General features: G+C 36.0%; 2 protein-coding genes across 5 annotated transcripts in view; one reads left to right on the top strand and one right to left on the bottom strand.

Moving 5' to 3' along the window:
* The window catches only part of LOC125678144 (uncharacterized), a 41253-nt gene extending 40992 nt beyond the window's left edge, over positions 1–261 (bottom strand). The window contains exon 1 of the mRNA XM_048916339.2: positions 114–261. The gene's annotated coding sequence lies outside the window, so the exon portion shown is untranslated. The remainder of the gene's footprint in view (positions 1–113) is intronic.
* LOC125678143 (calcium uptake protein 3, mitochondrial-like) overlaps positions 1–22809 on the top strand; it is a 63891-nt gene that overhangs the window by 35344 nt on the left and 5738 nt on the right. Inside the window, exons 5-11 of one of the 4 annotated variants that reach the window (XM_048916332.2) lie at positions 525–607; positions 5710–5790; positions 7484–7543; positions 10547–10635; positions 11460–11637; positions 19380–19488; positions 22096–22253. In XM_048916332.2, the coding sequence (XP_048772289.1) occupies positions 525–607; positions 5710–5790; positions 7484–7543; positions 10547–10635; positions 11460–11637; positions 19380–19488; positions 22096–22253 (758 nt within the window). The remainder of the gene's footprint in view (positions 1–524; positions 608–5709; positions 5791–7483; positions 7544–10546; positions 10636–11459; positions 11638–19379; positions 19489–22095; positions 22254–22809) is intronic. The other 3 variants (XM_048916333.2, XM_048916334.2, XM_048916335.2) reach the window with 3 other exon arrangements.

Genomic DNA, 22809 nt, shown 5'->3' with positions numbered 1-22809 from the left:
GCCTCTCAGAAGGTATGCCGAGGGAAGATTGTAGTATGTGTATCGGTCCACATACCAAGTGAAATTAGAAGTGAATTATGTAAATAATATTGATGTAAGTAAATTAGATTTACCTGACAAATTCACCTGTTGTACACCTTAAGGTCCTTGTTTATGTGTCTCAGCATTATAAATAGATCTAAGGAAAGTCCGTGATATATTAACAAAGATAAGACATAATACCGATACTTGTGTATTAAATCGTTTGGTTGCGCAATTTTTAGGGAGGAAGTAGCATACATGTGTAGTTGAAAATATTAATACATAAATGTTAGTGTTTTATTACAATGAATATATTGACATGTGCATGTTTCCAGAATTGCATCATTTAGCTGATCATAAGATATTGTGATTTATAAAACTTTTTAAAGCATTTCAAAAGAGCACCTATTGTAATGATAGCTGAAGCATGCTCAATGCTATACCATTAGTGGCACTGACTAAAACACAAAATGCATTTTAAACCTTTTCTCTTTTTCTTTCAGAGTCCAAGTCAGGCTTCCGCATAGCTTTTAATATGTTTGATACTGATGGGAACCAGATAGTGGACAAAAAAGAATTTCTTGTGGTATGTGCAATATAAAGGTCACAGTCTATGACTGCAGTATCTCCTCTATCGGATGAGTCAAGACAAGTTATCTATAGCAGCAGTTAAAACACCACCACTGACAGCCTGTATCTCGATGTGTTCATTGAATCGCTCCTGGTTTTAGGTCTGCTTTAGGTGGAGTCCATTCACAAAATGCAGGTTTAGGTGGGAGCTGTTTTTGTGTTCATTGAGATTTCATCTTGCAAATTGATTTTTGCTCTGTATCAGACGGTGATAAAATCATATCTGTCTTAACCCACTGTTGAATCCTGTAAACTTTTTATATGGTAGAAAGGAAGAAAAACCATTTAATATGAAAAGAGATCAGGAACATATCACACAAACCAATTATTACACAACTTGAACCTGGCCAAGATTTCAGAATACCAGGTAGTGGTATTGGTTTTTCATTTAGGAGAAATTAGAGATCAGAGCATGTAAAAACAGTTGAATCTTCAAAAAAAATTTGGTTTCCAATTTTACAAGACAAGGGGATAAACTATTACATTAGAGAAGCTTGGAGTTGCATATACTAACACAAAAACTGACTGAGATAAGTAAAGACATCAGAAGCCGGAATCAAAGAGGCGAGACCCAGCAGGTTCTCTCATTATCAATGTCTGCCCTACAATATTTAATCAAAAGCAAACATTAAATTGCAAATCTTGAACAAGAAATGGCTTTGTTTTCAGTTTTCTTGCAGAAAGGTTTGGAATGACCTTTTTTATGATAATGATGACATCAAAACCACCTAACACAGTTCCTTTATTGTTATAAATCTGATACTATGGTAACATAAATGATAATGGAAGTCAACTGCAAGGATAGCTTCACACAGTTAGATTAGTAATGGCTTCTTGATTGCACAATTAGGTTATGATATGTCACCACCACCACCACCAAGCTTATATTGTGTTGCTGCTTCTACATCAGTAGTTACACTAGGTAACAGAGAGCACCTGTTGGTCCTGACTGGTAGTTATGTAACAGAGAGCACCTGTTGGTCCTGACTGGTAATTATGTAACAGAGAGCACCTGTTGGTCCTGACTGGTAGTTATGTAACAGAGAGCACCTGTTGGTCCTGACTGGTAGTTATGTAACAGAGAGCACCTGTTGGTCCTGACTGGTAGTTATGTAACAGAGAGCACCTGTTGGTCCTGACTGGTAATTATGTAACAGAGAGCACCTGTTGGTCCTGACTGGTAGTTATGTAACAGAGAGCACCTGTTGGTCCTGACTGGTAGTTATGTAACAGAGAGCACCTGTTGGTCCTGACTGGTAGTTATGTAACAGAGAGCACCTGTTGGTCCTGACTGGTAGTTATGTAACAGAGCACCTGTTGGTCCCGAGCAGTTAGTTTGGTGACTGAGAGCACTGACTGATGTTCAGCTCTTCATTATGTGACTGAGAGCACCTTTTAGTCCAGAACTGTTAGTTAGGTATTGAGTAGACTTTCTTAGGAAGTACTTGCTGGTTATGAATGGTTAGTTAGGTGACTGAGACACTTTGCTGGTTTTGATCTGTCAGTTAGGTGTCAGACTGAGACACTTTGCTGGTTTTGATCTGTTAGTTAGGTGACTGAGAGAATATTGGTTCTGATCGGTCAACTACATGTAGTTAAGTGAGATTACCTGCTGACCTTGAACTGGTGGAAGATGCATGATACTCCCCATCTGTTAGAGTTTGATGATGCAAGTGCATGCTACATACCCACATTTAGTTAGGTGACTGCAAGCACATGATTGGTATCAGTTAGAATGTTCACATGCGCAACCCCAAATGTTAGGTTACTGCTACTCAGCCTACCTATCTGGTAGATGATAAACATAAATCATTTGATGTTCCAGAACTGTTGGATATTTACAGTTAGCTAGGTGACTGCAAGCACCCACTGCTCCCTTGTTTGTTGGGGGTTTGAAAACATTAGATGCCAGCAAGCGGATACTGCTTCCCGACTAGTAGTGCGGTGACTGCAAATCTTTGTTGGTTTTGAACTATTCTTTAGGTGACTAAGAACATCTGATATTAACTATTAGTTAGGTGACTGAGAACATCTGCTCAGGTCCTAAGCTGTTAGTTAAGTAACAGAACATATGCTAGTCCTGAACTGTTGTTTAAGTGATTGCGGATCTTGAACTGTTAAGTGATGGAGCACCTGCAGATCTTGAACTGTTAAGTGATGGAGCACCTGCTGATCTTGAACTGTTAAGTGATGGAGCACCTGCGGATCTTGAACTGTTAAGTGATGGAGCACCTGCGGGTCTTGAACTGTTAAGTGATGGAACACCTGCTGATCTTGAACTGTTAAGTGATGGAGTACCTGCAGATCTTGAACTGTTAAGTGATGGAGCACCTGCAGATCTTGAACTGTTAATTGATGGAGCACCCGCGGATCTTGAACTGTTAAGTGATGGAGCACCTGCGGATCTTGAACTGTTAAGTGATGGAGCACCTGCGGATCTTGAACTGTTAAGTGATTGAGCACCTGCTGATCTTGAACTGTTAAGTGATGGAGCACCTGCGGATCTTGAACTGTTAAGTGATGGAGCACCTGCAGATCTTGAACTGTTAAGTGATGAAGCACCTGCGGATCTTGAACTGTTAAGTGATGGAGCACCTGCAGATCTTGAACTGTTAAGTGATGGAGCACCTGCGGATCTTGAACTGTTAAGTGATAGAACACCTGCTAGTATTAAACTATTAGTTATATGACAGCAACTACTGTCCTTGAACTGTTAGTTAGATGACAGAGCACTTGCTTGTTGAGAACTATTTGTTAAGTGATGGAGCATCTGCTATTCTTGAATTGTTATTTAGTGAGGAAGCACCTGCTGGTCATAGTGACAGAACACCTGCTAGTCTGGAACTGTTACTTAGGTGAAAGAGCACCTGCTAGTCACATGAACTGTTTGTTAAGCAACAGAGCACTGGTGATCTCCCACAGCTCCAGTGAATAGTCATGCATAAGGAACTTTCAACATTGCTTAACGATAGACATCAAATTTGTAAAGATTAGTAGCATCGTTTCCCCTACGTTGTAATGTGCTAATGTCTGTAGTTACAGAGAATGGCTCATCACAGGAAGGTCAAGGACATCCACCCACAATGCACTTTGATTTATTTGATCTGATCCATTTTTAAAAAAGAAAATCTGTTTTATGCTGAGTTTGTAGAATTATAATAGAAAAGAAAATTTCAGTAAATTAAAGACTTGGGACTTTTGAAAGAAAAGCATATTTGATCCTTTGGTTAAATAATTTGGTCATCAAATATTGATAAATGGATTGACTTCAAAATAATGTACATAAGTTGTCTACAAACAATTTGTTTCTTAAGAAAGTGGACATGTAATCTTTGTGAGCAAACACAGCAAAGTGCTACCGTAACAGCAAAGGCAATCAATCAGTTCCCACTAAATTATCCAAAGTATATTTTTACAAAATGGTCTGCCTTACAGCTGTTTAGATGAGAGTGCATGTGTAAACATTAATAATATTGATCACTGTTCTGGGTTACGCAATCAATTTTCTTTATCAATGAACTCCCTAGCTATTGAGCGCACTAACTATACTAGAATTCTTGGACACATACAACAAAAAAATGTTTTAGAGCTTGGAGAGCATTATGACATGCTGATTGTGTAGGTTTATATAGGTATACAGTACTCCTATTCCACTCCTTGATTGAATTCAATGAAATGGCTGTTTTACCCCACTTGGTGTGAAGGCCGTGAAATTTTAGTGTTTGGTTATTGTACCTTTCGTGTAGACATAAATTGTTTACGACCTGTAAAGAAGCAGAGGCGTTGGTGTGTAAATAGGCTGTGATATTTGCATATTGATATTTATTCCATTTAAAGGGTGCAGTTTTGAATAGTTTTATGTCTAATATATGAACTACAGATTTTGAACCTTGTAATAAAAAGTATCAAATTCTGCTGAAGTATATATGTATTATAAATTTAATATCAAGTTTTAGGTATATATGTGTTGGCATTATGTTAAAATCTGAAAAAAAGACCATGAAATTTTTATGATACATAAATTTAATCCTTGTTGATTTATGAGTGTTCTTGAATCCGGGAAACCAAAGTTTTGTTTGCAATGTTAACTTTCGTTTTTATCAATGAACCACAAGTTCATTCCTTTCCCAGAGAGTGGGTAGTGAGGCCTCGTGGGTATAAATTACTTACCTCTGTTGACACTGTAGTCCTCTGTCAGTACCTCTGATACGTTCGGGGTTAGATATTGAATTTGCTATCTCTGCAGAAATTTTAATAATACTCTTGATGCCTACCTTTTCTTTGATGTGAGATATTTATTTACAACATTACTAAATGTGGTGATAAGACATGTGGGTGAAAGCTGTAATCAAAGAAAGATAACTCTGACTTATAACACAGCTTTTTGCTTCACTAATGCAGAAATTGGTATTGATGATAACTGCACATGGTTGTCAGTGGAGTATTTGGTTTAATTCAGGTCTTGTTCTGTTGTGTTTTTTCAGTAGGATCTCTGTGTTGTTGTTTTTTTCCCTGTTGTTATGTTGTGTTAGCATGGTATTGCACATTTTAGAAATTTACATTTAGTCAATGAATTTTTGTGCTAGATGAATAATAACCTGCTCAAATTTTTTATCTTTTGACTGTTGTGTCTTCAAGTATGTGTTACCCCAAGAAGTAATTTTGTACCCAAAATTTTACACAAAGCTGCTCAATATAAGGTTAGGTATTTCATTTCATAATCTCCAATTCAAAAGATTCCCCAGATATGAAGCATATTATTAGACTATATAATTATTACACTTTCCCTTTTACAGATTTCCATTATTGGGTTGAATGTATTTTATGGCCAGCAAAATCTTTTATCAGTGTGGATACACATTTGTCATGTTGCATTGTCATAGACATATATTAATGATATAAATGCAGTTCAGTCTTCATTTGCAGTATGATTTTAATGATTGTGTTATTTATTATGTGAAATTTCCCGTGTTGCAGGTTGTTGTCCGTTGACTATGCACAGTGCACTATTTTAGGTGATTGGGCGCTGATTTCTCTCTTTTGTCGTGTATTTTTCAGTTGGAAACCTTCTTCACACTTCCCCCTCAGGAAAGAAAATTTGTCCCCAGAGAACGGAAAAAATTACAAGCCTTACTTGATGTAAACATCATTTTGTACAATTAATGAGCTTCACTTGTATATATATAGGCTAGGATTAGCTTGTTTGGGGTCACCCTGTATTCTTTCCATTCAACCATAAAGCATGCTTGTTTTTAAGCATTCAAATGCATGAGAATAACAAAAGTTTTGATAGCTTGAGCATGACATGAAATCCTGAGGGAGAAAGTGGAGCTCCTCAGGGATGGAGGTAATTTGCACATATAACTTGTATAGGCTAAAGGCTGGACTCTGGATTAAAAAAAAAATAATAACCTGATCACATGTTTGTGTTCTCTGAAACTGAGAACAGCGTTTTCTGTCATCAAAGATGTCAATTTCTGAAAATTTCAGATCTTTTTAAGATTTTTGTTCAGTCATGCAGTTTACTCATACTGTTCCGTGCAGTGTCCAACATGGCCCCTGATTAGCTGATACATTTTATAGGATAAAACTTGGACCATTTTGGTAAATTGTGCAGTATTTATTAAAAAAAACGGACACATGTATGTAAAGGAAATGGACCAAGTTATGATTGATTTAAAATATAAGACTAAAGAATTCAAGAGTCCAGTCTCATGTCAAAATGCCTAGTTAATCCTGCTGCAGGTAGACTGATGCATGAAAACGGAAAATATTTACTGAGGAACAAAATTAACATATTTGAATATTTATTTCAGTAAATGTTGAAAGTATTAAACATTTTAAAAATGAATGATAAATCTGTATACAGAATTGCATAAGATATGATTTTCATTAAGAATTGATATAGACTGGTTTCATTTATCAGCTATGATGCAAAGTCATGTCCCCCATACCAATTTAATGACACTTGGCTTTTGGCACCGCTAGCTAAACCTAAATGTTAGTGTGTGATCACACACTGTAGATTGTGTGTGTGTTTGTGTGCCTATCAGTCTCGCGTGTACCCATAATTCCCCACAGCATTGTGTATGTGGGCCTGTTAGTCCAGTGTGCACCCACAACAGCATTGTGTGTTTGTGCTGTTTTGTTTTCAGTAATAATACACACAAATCAAACAGAGAATGACTATATGAACTTGTAGGGATCGGATAGACCAGTTTCAAAATGATCAGGAGATTTTTGTGTATTGTACAAATCATAAGAAAATATTGTATGTGTTTGTCTGGGCTATATTTACATGTGTCTTTATGGCTGTTAACCAGTATCATTAGATCGTAATCATGTATATAAGCATGTAACATATTCAGAGAAATTAATATGCGCAAAGTAGATTAAAAGCATCATTATATATTTAATATGTTTAGACTTAATCAGTATTTCTTCTTACGAAAACATTTTGTGCATCTCACATTTAAAAGATTACACTATGAAAAAAGAAATACGGAAGCTTCACAACCATTTGTCTTCTTCAATCAGCAGTCGGTAGTTGTTTTTTTTTTTTTATTTCTGAAGTACAATGCAACAATGCTAGGACTTTTTTTCACATTTAAGAACAGTCTTTATAGAATCTCTAAATTACTTTGAGGATTGTTGACGAGTCTCTACTTTAAAAAGTCCTGAAATAAAAGCCTTGTACAGAGTATATGATCTGAATCGTTAAGAGAATGACCCAATGTTAAGTTTCCTGGCTGACTGCGAGCGTCTCGGAATGTGTTTAGCATGTTTGATTTGAGCTCCTGATAACAATGTTTTTTAATGTGACTTTTTCCAGCTTGAAAGTGTTTTCAGTAAGAAGAAAGATGCACCAAAATCTGACGATCCACTTAACAAGGTTTGAAATTTAATTCAATTTAATTCATCAAATGATGTAAGGGTGGGAAAGAGGATATTGAAATTTTGTGTTCAATATCCGTGTTCTTCTGTTAAATTTGTTATAACCGTTCAGTTTTATTTATCAGAGTGTAAAAGAAAATATTGAAATTTTGTGTTTTGATAACAGTGCTCTTTTATTAGTTTTATTTTTCACAGAAAAATCATCTATTCCATTATCCTTTAGTTGGAAGGGATAGATTGTGCTATTCAGTGTGTGCAAAATAAGGGAGGGGGGTGCTGAACATGCTGCTTGTGTGCATGTGTGCTAGTACGCATTGTGAAGCAATGCTTTCAGACAGAGCTATTACAGTTTAATAACCTATTTAAAACTATGCAATACTTATATTTTGATGTAATTTTTATACACTATTTGGGAAAGAAATTATTTAAATGTTTATCATTATGAAATTTTTTAAGAGCTGCTTATTTTTGTTCAGTCTTATTTTAGCACTGTCTGTGGTTTATGAATTAAAGTGCATTTTTCTTTCTTTTGTTTGAATATATGTATTGTTTATTTTGTAAAGAATTTTTTTTTTTTGGTTATTAACTTGCAGGTATTTGATGTGAATTTGTTATAAATGAATCTGATAGAGTTAATGAATATTGAAAAGATGGATATTGAGTGAGAGTACAGTAAAACACAGATATAATGCATTTTAAGGTTTTATTTCTTTATTTCTTTAAACAATATATACAAGTAGTTTTGTTTTGTCAATAACAAATGTAATGGGTTTCAAGGGAAAATACAGTTTTGATTCCTCAACTGAGGACAAGTATAGATAGTTTCAAGGGGAAAAATGATTTTGGTACATCAATTTAGGCCAAAAAAGTAATCTATAGTTTCTCAGGCCCCACCACATCCATTCGAAAGGCACTGCATTGAATTTTTACCTCTATTTACTTGTGTAAATGAGGTAACTCTTGTTTTATAGATATTTATGTAAAACTTTCAGGTTTTAATAAAATTGTAAGTATCTTTTTGATCAAATAATTATTGAATGCATACTCATTTATGTGCAAACATGTTTAAGAATTTGATAGTAAGTAATGTGAAGCTTTTTTTTTGTTTTAATAAAAATAAAAATTTCATTGCTTATTCTTTATGAAAATGTTCACAAGAAAGAAAAGGTAACTCAATCATTCTAAGAAAAAAGGAAAGATAACTCATGTTACAGTCAATTAAGTGAAATAAAACATTTAAAAAAATAATACCTGCCTGCCTCATCAAAATTTGAAATTTTTGGCCAGAGAAACTATTCATTAATTATTTTTTTTGGCCTTAGTTAATTTTTATTAAGGTACAAGGTCCCTCTGAACTTGCATTGACAGACAATTAGATTAAATATCACTAAATGAGAAAAGGGGAAATAACTCTTACATTGAGAGAATGCTCTTGCATTGATAAATTGCTGTTTGAATCAATATTTCATCTCCAGCCCTTAAGGTACTAGTACATGTATACTAAAGTCACATGCATTTTGTGATTTGAACTTGATTTGTAAAAAAAAATTAGTATGATGAATGAAAACACAGGTAAAGGAGGGTATTGTACATTAGCTTTTTCATAAAGAAAGTTATCAAGATACTTATCATATCAAGGTATTCATTATAACTGTGTTTACTGTAAATAAGTAATATTGTGTTATAACTTCCATCAAGGATTTTGTCAGTTTATAAATATAGTAAATGTTTGCAGTAGCTTAGTTGTTAGGGTGCTAACTTCATAATCAGGAGGTCCTGGGTTTGATTCTTGATCCCGGGGCAATGTCTGATCCTGGTTTCCATCACATATCCCGGAGCAGTGTCCGATCCTGGTTTCAATCCCTGATCCCGGGGCAGTGTCTGATCTTGATTTCAATCCTGATCCCAGGGTAGTGTTCGATCCTGGTTTCAATCCCCGATCCTGGGGCAATGTCTAATCCTGGTTTCAATCCCTGATCCTGGGGCTGTGTCCTATCCTGGTTTTATTCACTGATCCTGGGGTAGTGTCTGATCCTGTTTTCAATCCCTGATCCTAGGGCTGTGTCCGATCCTGGTTTCAATCCCCGATCCTGGGGCAGTGTCCAATCCTGGTTTCAATCCCTGATCCTAGGGCTGTGTCCGATCCTGGTTTCAATCCCCGATCCTGGGGCAGTGTCCAATCCTGGTTTCAATCCCTGAGCCCGAGGCTGTGTCCAATCCTGGTTTTAATCCCTGATCCCAGGGCAGTGTCTGATCCTGTTTTCAATCCCTGATCCTAGGGTAGTGTCCGATCCTGTTTTCAATCCCTGATATTAGGGCTGTGTCCAATCCTGGGTTTGATTCTTGATCCCAGAGCAGTGTTCAATCCTAGGTTCTATTCTCAGTCCTGGGACAGTGTCCGATCCTGGGTTTGATTCTCGAACCTGTGGCAGTGTCCAATCCTGGGTTTGATTTTCAATCCTTGTGCAGCGTCAAACCAAAGATGTTTAGGGTAGGTAATGACCGTTCCTTCATCAAGCGTTTACCATTAGAAAAGGAAGTCACTGGTCTAACAAATATGACCTTAAGGATGGAGATCATGGTAGGCGCTGGCATGGTAAAGAACCCTGGCTGCTATGGCCTTCAGTGCCATTCATAGATCAAACTTTGTGGCATTTCACTTGCAGTTGGTGATGTCTATAGGAATGAAATTTTTTTTATGGAATTTAAAACAACAATAGACAGAGTTACATGTAAAGTAATTGCATGATTAGAATGGAATTTTTCACCAAAGTCAAGGTTTCATAACTGGCAAGCAAAACTTTTGTAGAGATCTGATCTGTGGATTCTGAACTTTGGGGTTGGGAGGAATTCCCTGTTTTTGACATTCTTGTAGATTATGAAAGATAATGTCTGAAAGCTTGAAGATTAGATTTAGAGGACCTTGATGGAGGTTCATAGTATCCGATATCACTTGTTCAATAATAATGTGTGTTTTATGACTCTATATTTCTTTTAATAGTCCATAGGACCGGTGCAGGACACCACTCTTCTGGTACACTTCTTTGGTTCCAAGGGCAAGGACGTTCTCAAATATGAAGATTTTCACAGGTACAGCCACACAAGTTATACTGTATACATCAAAATTTTATTCACAATTGACAATTTTTTTTTACATATTAAATTTGAATAAACAATATTTAAGCACTAAAATATCTTATCATTGACCGATTCGTTACTAGAAACGGATCTGCAAATGCACCCTTCGACATTGAGTTTATTTGCAACAAACATATTCATTGTCACAGATGAAAGCAATGTCAATTTTTAAAAAAAGATGTTTTTTATTATAGACGTATAACATGATTATTGTAGGTTTATTACGTGAATGTTGTAGGTTTATTATACGATTATTGTAGACTTATAACGTGATTATTGTAGACGATTATTGTAGACTTATAACGTGAATGTTGTAGTTTTATTATAAGATTATTGTAGACTTATAACGTGATTATTGTAGACTTATAACGTGAATGTTGTAGTTTTATTATAAGATTATTGTAGACTTATAACGTGATTATTGTAGATGATTATTGTAAACTTATAACGTGAATGTTGTAGTTTTATTATAAGATTATTGTAGACTTATAAGGTGATTATTGTAGACGATTATTGTAGACTTATAATGTGAATGTTGTAGTTTTATTATAAGATTATTGTAGACTTATAACGTGATTATTGTAGGTTATTATACGATTATAACATGATTATTGTATTGTAGACTTATAACATAATTGTTGTAGGTTTATTATACGATTATTGTAGGTTTATAACGTGATTATTGTAGGTTTATTACGTGATTATTGTAGGTTTATAACGTGATTATTGTAGGTTTATTATCCGGTTATTGTAGGTTTATAACATGATTGTTGTAGGTTTATGGAGAACCTTCAGTCCGAGGTGATAGAACTTGAGTTTCTGGAGTTTTCTAAGGGCCTAGCCACAATATCCGAGGAAGATTTCGCTCGTATCCTGTTACGATACACAATGTTAGACAAGTCGGATGTAGAGGAGTGTATCGCCCGTGTCAAGAGCAGGGTCCCAAGTGAAAAGGTTTTACAAAAATTAGTTTTCTTTTTTGGTCGATATAAAGCACATACAGGTGACTTTTGATAACTCCGTAGGTTTGTTCAGGGGGGGGGATCCTTTTTAAGGAAGGCCTGAAAATCTGCGTTCTCACAATCAGGTTTATCATTACACAGTAATTTTCATTGATGATGTGCATCAGGATGTCTCTATAATGGTGCAGTCATGTGTTCTGGGTGATATTTCAGTGCCAAGACCACAGTTCCTCGTTATGTGATGAATATATGTCCGAGTTATTTCCCTTTGGAGAATTCTGGTACATAATAAGGCGCAAAATAATTTATTTACATGCAGAAGTGGGACAAATAATCGTCACTGCGTAAGTGAATGTACTCAGTAAGTTTCTCGTACGCTGTTTGATCACCCTGATTCAACTGATACACACAAACTAAGTAAGTGATAAGTATTTAGGGAATAATTAAGGTAATTCCCCATACCACATCTTAGTATTGAAAAACCTACAGATTTCTATCAAAATTTGCATGTATTTTGTCGAGGATGTACAGTGGAGCCTCGGTAATCCGGACGCCATTAATCCGGACACTTCACCTTCCGGACGATTTTTCTAGGGAACGGAATTTTTATACGTTATTTTGCATCATTAATCCGGAAATTCGCGTTCCGGATCCGGACGGTCACTTTTTACTACAAACGTTATAATGCATTGAAAATTGTACCGTTAATCCGGATGGTAATTTTGTTTAGGGAAGGTCTGTGTCGGACTATTTTAGCAAGGTGTAAATTATAAAGAAAACAAGCCAAACTGTCTAATTGAAGCACTTACCTGTACCCTGTCAACACCTCCCTCCAATTAGGTGGTGTGTGATGATAAGTCCGTTAGATAGCACGTGCCGATCGAGACATTGTATTGCCAATTTTCGCACATAAGATCTTTATTGCGTGTAGTGTTGAATTTTGTAAATAAATCTGTAGCATATTATTTTATAGTCTTGATCAATACTCTAATAGTATTAATAAATTAAACATCATGCCGTAATGATAATTTTTTAACTGCTACACATATCAGTTGTACTGATTCGTAAATTGATATCGGCTTATTCACATCCAAAGAGTGTAGATTATACTTCTAGATTCTGGATTTTATACTGTTGATTGGTGTGAAATATACATGTATGTTCATGCACATGTATATGTAGTATAAGTTTTTAACGTTTAGAATGTCACGCATGTAGAATGTACCTGTGTACGATTGATTCTTGTTATTGCTTTCGAATTTTTAAACTCTGGGTAGAAGTGAGAAAATTACCATTTTAAGGAAAATGACAATTAAATTCTGTATGTACCTGTAATGTTAGTTTCACCCGAGTTTTGTTCCGTTATTATCGCATCATGAATATAATAGGTGCGCGTGACTAGATCAAAGCAGTAGTAGGTCTTTATATTACGAGCTTAAATGATTTTGTTCTCCCGATATTATCTTGGATAATTATAGAATAAGAAATATAAACTCTGGCAGATTGAATTTTGGTTAAAGAATGTTGTCAACTGACATGATAATCACGAAATTCTTATACAACTTTGGACGATGAAGATTGTTTTAACAGACCGCCGAACCCGTGAATCGTGACAGATGGAAATTACCGGCCTCTTTAAGAAATAAAAGTGTGATGAAATGTTTGAAGTGTAAATGATTATGTTAGTTACAGTTGAGCATCACTGAAGAGACATTATTTGTCGAAATGCACATCTGGTGCATCAAAATTGGTACCGGATAAGTTTTACATTACTAATGATTTATTTACTTATAGTTACATAAAGTGATTCATTATTTGTTTTAGTGTAGACGGTACACAGTTTTGTATATTTATTTGTAGGGATCATATGTATGTACAATGTAAGCACAGGCAAATACACTGAACACGTACATTAAAGCTTAGTGCTTTGAAATACATGTAAATGTTAACATTATCATAATTTATTTACTAATGCAAATGGTTAAATCCAATGATAGAATATGTTTAATTCACGATGCATCAATAAAGTAGACACATACTGGTTACTTATGCAAAGCTAGAAAATATGAGATTCAATTATCCGGACGCTTCATTTATCCGGACGATTTTGCTGGGAACCAAAGTGTCCGGATTAACGAGGCTCCACTTTATATTGACCAAATTCTCGAAGAAAAATATGTTTAGCTGCCTTTCCCAGAGTATAGCCACTTCTAAAAATAGAACAAGCAGTGTTAATATACATACATTTTAAGGCACTGTCTTTATTTAAACGATAGAAATATGTTTCTTTCATATGAATTGAAGAAAATGTATTGCATTTGACTAGTTCCAATAATTTTTCATCTACTGAAGCATGTTCTTGGTTTCAAGGTGATGAAAATGCACGTATAGTAGTCAAAGTTTGACTAATCATATAGCCTACCATATCCGGAAAATTGTGTTTTTAAAAACCTTCAGATTTTTTAAACATGATTTCAATATGTTTTACCTTTACACTCCAGCAATCATTTGACATAAGAAGTAGATAGGGTATCGGATAATTTGAGAGCCCAATGACCCCCTCTAGGTTAAAAACCTTGAAAAAACGCATATTGGAAAATGGTGTCTAAAATTCCTACCCTGAAACCATTAGACACAACAGAGATATGCACATACATTGTACATGTATATGCACATTTATTATGGATTCGGAGGGCCTCGAAAGCGATTTTTATCGTGTAAATAAATATAAAAGATTTGCAAGGGGGGTTACAATGTCAGTATAACTTTAGATTATGCATGTATTTTATTTAGATCATGACAACATCAATTGTATTCTTTCAGGTTTAGATAAATTATAGGGAAAACATAACAAAAATATGTGACTGTCAGTACATGTAGCACACAAAATTTTGCATTTTGTTGAATAGGGGATTCGATATTTCTACCCATCATTAATGATCAGAAATCACACAAAACAAATGGCCTACAATAGATACAGTATAATTTGTCCAAACCGGCCTCTGAGTACTCCGGCGCTCTGTCAATTCCGGCCACAATATATAGTCCCTAACATTTCTTTAACAAATCCTTTATTAATAATTCCCTGTACTCCGGATACTGCGTATTCTGTATATCGGCCGGCTTACACAGTCCCAACTGCTATCAATTAACTTTAATTATCCTGTGTAAACCGGCCCCTCGATGATACACCACTCTAATTGTTGCGGTCAGTTGTATTCGGTGTACACAAGGTCCCAACTGCTCGTAATTAGCTCTAATTATCGCATTTAAACCAGCCACTCCACGATGACCGACCTGTCGGTATTCGGTCGATCACATGCGGTGTACACAAAGGGTGTCTCGAGGGAAGCAACGGTGCAACTGGCGATGAGTCGCTATCAGTTTAAAATAAAACCTGATTTTTAGGGGATGCACTTTTCAATTATGACAGCACCACGCACCAGGTAATGGCGCCCTCCCCCTAACGACAGAGACGAGAACTGACATTAAAAGACAAAGTTCAATTAATCGATGAATTCGATACATTCTTGGAATGAAACAAAATTGGCAACAATCCCGATATGTTTTCCAAAAGCAGGGTTTCCCCTCGTGGACTTTTCGGAGCTCTACGACGAATCAGACAGTGATGATATGCAGTTAGCACAACTTGCCATGTCCGGTCGAGCACTCGGCATTACATTAGTTTCCGTTTCACAAATTGAGACAGTTGAAAGTGATACATTTACAATGAAAGCTGGGAAAGACAAATTTTAAACGAACACAACACAAACTTGACGAACGCACATAATGTAGCACTTGATAACGGCGATGATGTAGACGAAATCGATAATTTACCAACAGAAATTTGCGCGAATAATTCCCAGATTTTAAACTGTTTAATAAAAATTGAAACTTTATCAAATGAGCACGACAATTAAACACTGACATTTATATTTTTACATTTTGAATTCTTTTGTGATATATTAAAACGTTAGCAATCATTACACATGTATGCATAGATAGTGAATACAAGGGAGGCAATTCTCATTCTTGTCAACATTCTGCACTCCGGACTCTGTGCAAACCGGCCAATTTCTTTGGAACCACACATAGCCGGTTTAGACAGATTATACTGTACATTGAAAGTTGGCAACACGATTTAACATCATAATCTGTAATATATACAGAAATCTCACGGGAATTACTGAACAACTCTGTATCATAATGCAATGTGTATGGAGAGTTTACGACTTCGCGATGTATATAACTATAAGCATTTTCTCTCCCAAGCGTTATCTTGTATAAAACCGGCTTGTTTGTATTATTGCGAATCGTATGTTGTTTTTAATTCTAAATTTTTGTTGTTTGCTTTCAAACAATCAGTCTTACTACGGTCTACAAAATTCACCAAAATGCCATCGGGTTCGTTGAATGTGTGATAACGTTCGTGACTCGTGAATAACGTTTCTAACGTTATTTGAATTTGGGGAATTACCTTAAATACATGGAATTCTTATTATATCACATTATTTCGGTGGACTTAAAGTACACGTACCATGTCTAGGATATTACTTGCAAATATGACATTGTTTTTATGTTTCCACTTCAGTAAAACATTTCTTTTAATAGTATTTTGTATTTTTCACATTTACATATTTAAAGAGAAGACGATTTTAATACATTTCATTGTCTTCCCCACAGACTGTAGGTCCACTATGTCCTACTTAAGCAATCAAAGTTTCATTAAATGCACCTCCTACACAGAAGAGTTTGTATCTCGAAACCATACATGTCCAAGACCGAGTGCAATGTTGATATCGATGACATCGACAATGTCGTGTCGATATCGTTTCGATATCAACCATATGGAGTTTTTGTAATTGACTGAGATTTGTGAAATAATTAATATTGAAAATTTACCACAGTCTAACTATCATGTCGATATCGGCAATATCAGTTCGATATCGTATCGATATCAATAGCTTACCAATCCTGATTCGATATCGATGTGATATCGTCGATATCGACAGTAATAGAAACTTAATTAATTTAGAATGCTTAAACACATGCACATCTATAAAAAAAAACAGTGGCAAGGATGGTCACAAAAAACTTATAAATATCATGGTTCGATATGAACATGATATCGTCGATATCGACAGCAAGGGATACTTTGTTAATGCAAATTACCTAAACATCTGCACAATTATCAGAATGATGCAGGCAAGGACGCATGCATGCACAACCATTTGTTTTACAATCATGATTCGATATCGACACGATATCATCGATATCGACAACAAGGGAATCTCAGTCAGTGTTAAATTTATAAACAGACAAGCAGCAATGAAGAAATATAGTTGGTAGAATGTCACAACAAAATCTTGAAACGGTAACGATTCGATATCGATACGATATCGACGATATCAACAGTAAGGGGAACTTATTTAGTGTAACATAGCGAAATTTATACACAAGTGTAAAGAAATATAATAGCTAGGACAGTCATAACGAATTGTTTAACAGTATTGATTCAATATCAATACGATGTCGTCGATATCGACAGCAAGGTAAAATAAGTACACGAATGATAATTTAATCGACCATATGCGCGACCTTATGCTATGTCGAAAATAATATGAATATTTAGATAAACTAAGGTCATATAGGCTTGAATTTCGGGAAAATGTTTGCAACGGATACTTTTTTGACAATCATGATTCGACATCGATTTGATATCATCAATATCGACATAACACCATGTCTTGGACATAACTCCTCGAAACTGGCGTATTGATCAGTTGTTTGGTTTTTTACCTCCTGTTGATAATTTTTCACTGAAATGGAAACATCTTCAGCTGTAGGTGAAGTACCACAAATTTAGACTTATGCTTTAGTAGCACTCAGGGCCGTAGCAGTGAGGGTTCTTTAATGTGCCAACACCTGCCACAACACGGGACCTCCATTCTTGTCATATCCTAAAGACCCATGATTCTCACATCTAAATACCAATTACCCGGTAAGTGTTTGACGAATGAGCAATCACTACCTATTTTAACGTCTTAGGTTTGACGTGGCCATGGCATGAGTGGGGCTTGAACTCATGACCTCCTAGTTATGAAGCGAATGTTCTACCACTGAGCTACCGCGACTGGTTTATTTGATGTAATTTGTTTCCATGTGTTGTGTTTGGTTTCATCACTTAGAGACTGAAAGTTGCATCAACCCATGGGTTTTGCAGTCATTTTGCTTTTACTAGATAAAGATGATTGTATAAAGAAGTACATTTGTAAGTACTAAATGTCCACACACCTGATTAAATACAATTACATTGTCCTTGTAAACTTCAAAGTAATTTTAAGGACTCTCTTTACACTATAGGCAGATTTTTGGACATTGAGAAAATATAAGGTGTACATGTTGAGGCTTGACATTTTCAGCATGGGGCACATGGCATTTTGCCCCAGGAAAAATCTTCAAAGACTCCGAAGAACTGATGAACAAAAATCAGTATTATTGATTTAAAATGGCAAAGATTTTCAAATAAAGCATTCAGTAACTTTATCTTGGTCTAATATAATGGGGAAATCTCTTCAGTTAATTACGGAATGTGTAAAACCCTGTAAATGTCAGTTAATTGTACAATACACCAAAACGCAGGTCACAGAGGGCATATAAACTGATGTGATTTCTCAATTTCATAAAATTTAGTTCAAATCATATTTGGGAATATTTTTATTTCAGAAAATATAAAGTGCAGCTTTGAACAAACAAAAGCTTTCTATTATATACTGTATTTTGGGGTTGTTGGTTTTTTTTTTTGGTTTTTTTCTGCGGGGGTAAACTTTGGCAGTTTTCTAGCTTATAATCGACAGCTGTGGCAAATTAAAGTTTTTGTGAACGCAGTTCCAAAACTTAAAAATTGAAAAGTAGTACATGTATATTGTTAATTACTTATCTGTAAAGAATTTACTATTGTCAGTGACAACTGACTTAAGAAAAAAACCCAAGAGTTTATTTACCTCTCAAGCTGAAGAGTGCTACATCTAATTTTGATATAAATGCAACTGCTATACAGGGTTATCTTTCTTGCAAAAATATGAATCGTGATTGCAGACACATTTGGGTGCAAAATTAGCTATAAAAAATATGATGATATGATATCAAACCACTAAAACAAGCCAAAATTACCACTCTGCAGAAAAATCTGTTCAACAATATGGAAAGATATGGATGTGATATGAATATACATTTAAAATCTGCTCTACAGTGTGGAAAGATAAAGCTGTGATATGAATATACATGTAAAGTTTGTCCAAATCTGCACTCTTATGTTTTCTGAAAGAAAAACTGCACGAAAAATAGCCAATTAATGTCACAATTATACTAAAATTAGTGGCAAAGTGTCGTGTTTGTGATGTCATAATAATTATTCTGGTTGTACTTCATTTTGATAGAATTGAACATAACATGTTATTCTCAATTGATTAACGTCTGGATTCTTGCATAAAAAGCTGTAGAGCATTCGCTTCGTAATCAGGAGGTCTCGAGTTTGAGCCCCACTCATGCCACAGCAGTGTCAAACCTAACAGGTAAACATAGGTAGTGATTGCTCCTTCACCAAACAATTGGCATTTAGAAGTGAGAATCACAGGCCTTTTGGATATGACCTAAAATATGGAGGTCCTGTGGATTTTTTTTTAGGACTAGAAAATTCTGTCTAACTGATGAAACATTTCCTCAAACTTTCAGGGCATTTCTTTTGAAGACTTTAGGAAATTCTGTCAGTTTTTGAACACACTAGATGACTTTACCATAGCAATGAAGATGTATACATATGCAGACCAAGCTGTTTCCAAAGGTAAGAGAAAATAAAGCTCAGGAAAAAAATCTATCAAAAGAGTGCTCATTATCAGTGCATTTTAATTTGATACTTTCCGCAAAGAAAAGAAGAGTTGGGGGGGGGGGGGGGGGGGTATATAGAAATTTTTGTTTACACCCTGACTTTGTAGTGGGTTGTAATGGGGAGACATTAGAAGCTCAGACTGCTTATAGCTGGATAGAATGTTGTGACTCTGACCCAAGATCATTTGGCTAAATTCACTGATATCATATACAATGTATATTTGAAAAAATTGTGTTCAGCCCATAGCTTGTATTGGAGACATTAGATAGGTCAGATAATGTGGCATGATCCTGAATTAAGGTCAAAGTCACTGGTAAAAATAAAATTATAAAGTTTTGTCTTGGCCATTATGGGGATTTTAGAACCACTCTTCTGACAGAGATGGCAGATGTTGAGCGATATCTTTAATACAGATTAGGTAGATGGGAGGATGCCTGTCAATTTCTGCATCTAAAGGTTGCAGGTCAAGGCTGTATATGTATTGACATACATTGCAAAGGGATATCCCTTTTTAGCTCACCTGAGCTAAAAGCTCAAGTGAGCTTTTCTGATCACCCGTATTCCGGCGTCCGTCCTTCTGTAAACTTTTAACATTTTTGACTTCTTCTTAAAAACCACTGGGCCAATTTCAACCAAAGTTGGCACAAAGCATCCTTAGGTAAAGGGAATTCTAAATTGTTAAAATAAAGGGCCAGGCCACCTTCCAAGGGGAGATAATCAAGAAAAAATAAAAATAGAGTATGGTCATTAAAAAATCTTCTTCTCAACCACTGGGCCTGAAAAGATAAAATTTATAGATAAGCTTTATTAGGTAGTGCAGATTCGAAATTGTTAAAGTCATGGTCCCCGGGGGTTGGATGGGGTCACAATAGGGGATCAAAATTTACAAACAAATATATAGGAAAAATCTTCTTCTCAAGAACCACTGAGCCAGAAAAGCTGAGATTTATATGAAAGCTTCCTGATATAGTGCAAATTCAAAATTGTTAAAATCCTGGCCCCCGGGGGTCGGATGGGGCCACAATAGGGGATCAAAGTTTTACATACAAATATATAGGAAAAATCTTTAAAAGTCATCTTCTCAAGAACCACTGAGCCAGAAAAGCTGAGATTTAAACGAAAGCTTCCTGATTTAATGCAGATTCAAGTTTGTTAAAATTATGGCCCCCGGGGGTAGGATGGGGCCACAAGGGGGATCAAAGTTTTATATACAAATATATAGGAAAAATCTTCTTCTCAAGAACCACTGAGCCAGAAAAGCTGAGATTTATATGAAAGCTTTCTGATATAATGCAGATTCTAAATTGTTAAAATCATGGTCCCCAGGGGTGGGATGGGGCCACAATAGGGGATCAAAGTTTTACATACAAATATATAGGGAAAATCTTTAAAAATCTTTTTCTCAAGAACCACTGAGCCAGAAAAGCTGATATTTACATGAAAGCTTTCTGACATAATGCAGATTAGAGTTTGTTAAAATCCTGGCCCCCGGGGGTCGGATGGGGCCACAATAGGGGATCAAAGTTTTACATACAAATATAAAGGGACAATCTTTAAAAATCTTCTTCTCAAGAACTACTGAGCCAGAAAAGCTGATATTTACATGAAAGCTTCCTGATATAGTGCAGATTCAAGTTTGTTAAAATGATGGCCCCCGGGGGTCGGATGGGGCCACAATAGGGGATCAAAGTTTTACATACAAATATATAGAGAAAATCTTCTCAAGAACCACTGAGCCAGAAAAGCTGATATTTACATGAAAGCTTTCTGACATAATGCAGATTCAAATTTGTTAAAATCCTGGCCCCAGGGGGTCGGATGGGGTCACAATAGGGGATCAAAGTTTTACATACAAATATATAGGTACAATCTTTAAAAATGTTCTTAACAAGAACCACTGAGCCAAAAAAGCTGATATTTACATGAAAACTTCCTAACATAGTGCAGAGTTAAGTTTGTTCAAATCATGCCCCCCTGGGGTAGGATGGGGCCACAATAGGGGATCAAAGTTTTACATACAAATATATAGGGAAAATCTTTAAAAATCTTCTTCTCAAGAACCACTTATCCAGAAAAGCTGATTTTTACATGAAAGCTTTCTGACATAGTGCATATTCAAGTTTGTTCAAATCATGGCCCCTTGGGGTAGGATGGGGCCACAAGGGGGGGGGGGTCAAAGTTTTACATACAAATATATAGGAAAAATCTTTAAAAATCATCTTCTCAAGAACCATTGGGCCAAAGAAGTTCACATTTACATGAAAGCTTTCTGACATAGTGTAGATTCAAGTTTGCAAAAACCATGGCCTCCAGGGGTAGGTTGGGGCCATAATAGGGACTACGGTTTTACATGCAAATATATATGGAAAGTCTTCTGATATGGACCAAGGTGACTCAGGTGAGCGATGTGGCCCATGGGCCTCTTGTTTTGCATTGCTTTCTCCAACATGGACATCTGGTAGATTTTATGTTTGAGAAGTGTAATGTATAGAGAGATCAATAAGAGGTCTAGGGATATAAACATACGATCTTCTGTTTCACAAACATCTCTCAATTTTACAGAGGATTTCCAGCGAGCTGTGTTTGTATGCACCGGTTCCAACTTAAGTCCACACTTGGTGGAGACCGTCTTCAACATTTTCGATGCGGATGGCGATGGACACCTCAGTTACGTAGAATTCATCTCAATCATGAAGGATCGCCTTCACAGGGGGTCAAGGGTAACTATATTTGACACATTGAAAATATTCTCTTTCCACTTAAAAATACTCATGGGGAATCTATGACATATTATATTGGTACATAGTTACTGGAGTCAGTTAGTCACTGCCGTATAGAAGTAGCCCGCCCCCTCCCCCCTCAAAGGAGTGATGATGGAATCGTTATTTTTATACCCCCCCGCAACAAGTGGGGGGGATACTGGAATCGGGTTGTCCGTCCGTCTGTAGACGCAATGGTTTCCGGGCTCTAAAGCGTTATTCTTTCCACCTACAGTCACCATATCATATATATGGACTACCCATGGGATGAACATGTTCCCTATCAATTTTGGGGTCAAAAGGTCAAAGGTCAAGCGCACTGGACATCGCAGTAGCAATATGGTTTCTGGGCTCTAAAGCATTATCCTTTCCACCTACAGTCACCATATCATACATATGGACTACCCATGGGATGAATATGTTCCCTATCGATTTTGGGGTCAAAAGGTCAAAGATCAAGCGCACTGGACATTGAAGTAGCAATATGGTTTCCGGGCTCTAAAGCGTTATCCTTTCC

Source organism: Ostrea edulis, chromosome 2, assembly GCF_947568905.1.
Source record: "Ostrea edulis chromosome 2, xbOstEdul1.1, whole genome shotgun sequence".
NCBI lineage: Eukaryota > Metazoa > Mollusca > Bivalvia > Ostreida > Ostreidae > Ostrea > Ostrea edulis.
The sequence above is the reverse complement of the archived record's forward strand: the minus strand, read 5'-3'. Positions and strand labels throughout refer to the sequence as shown.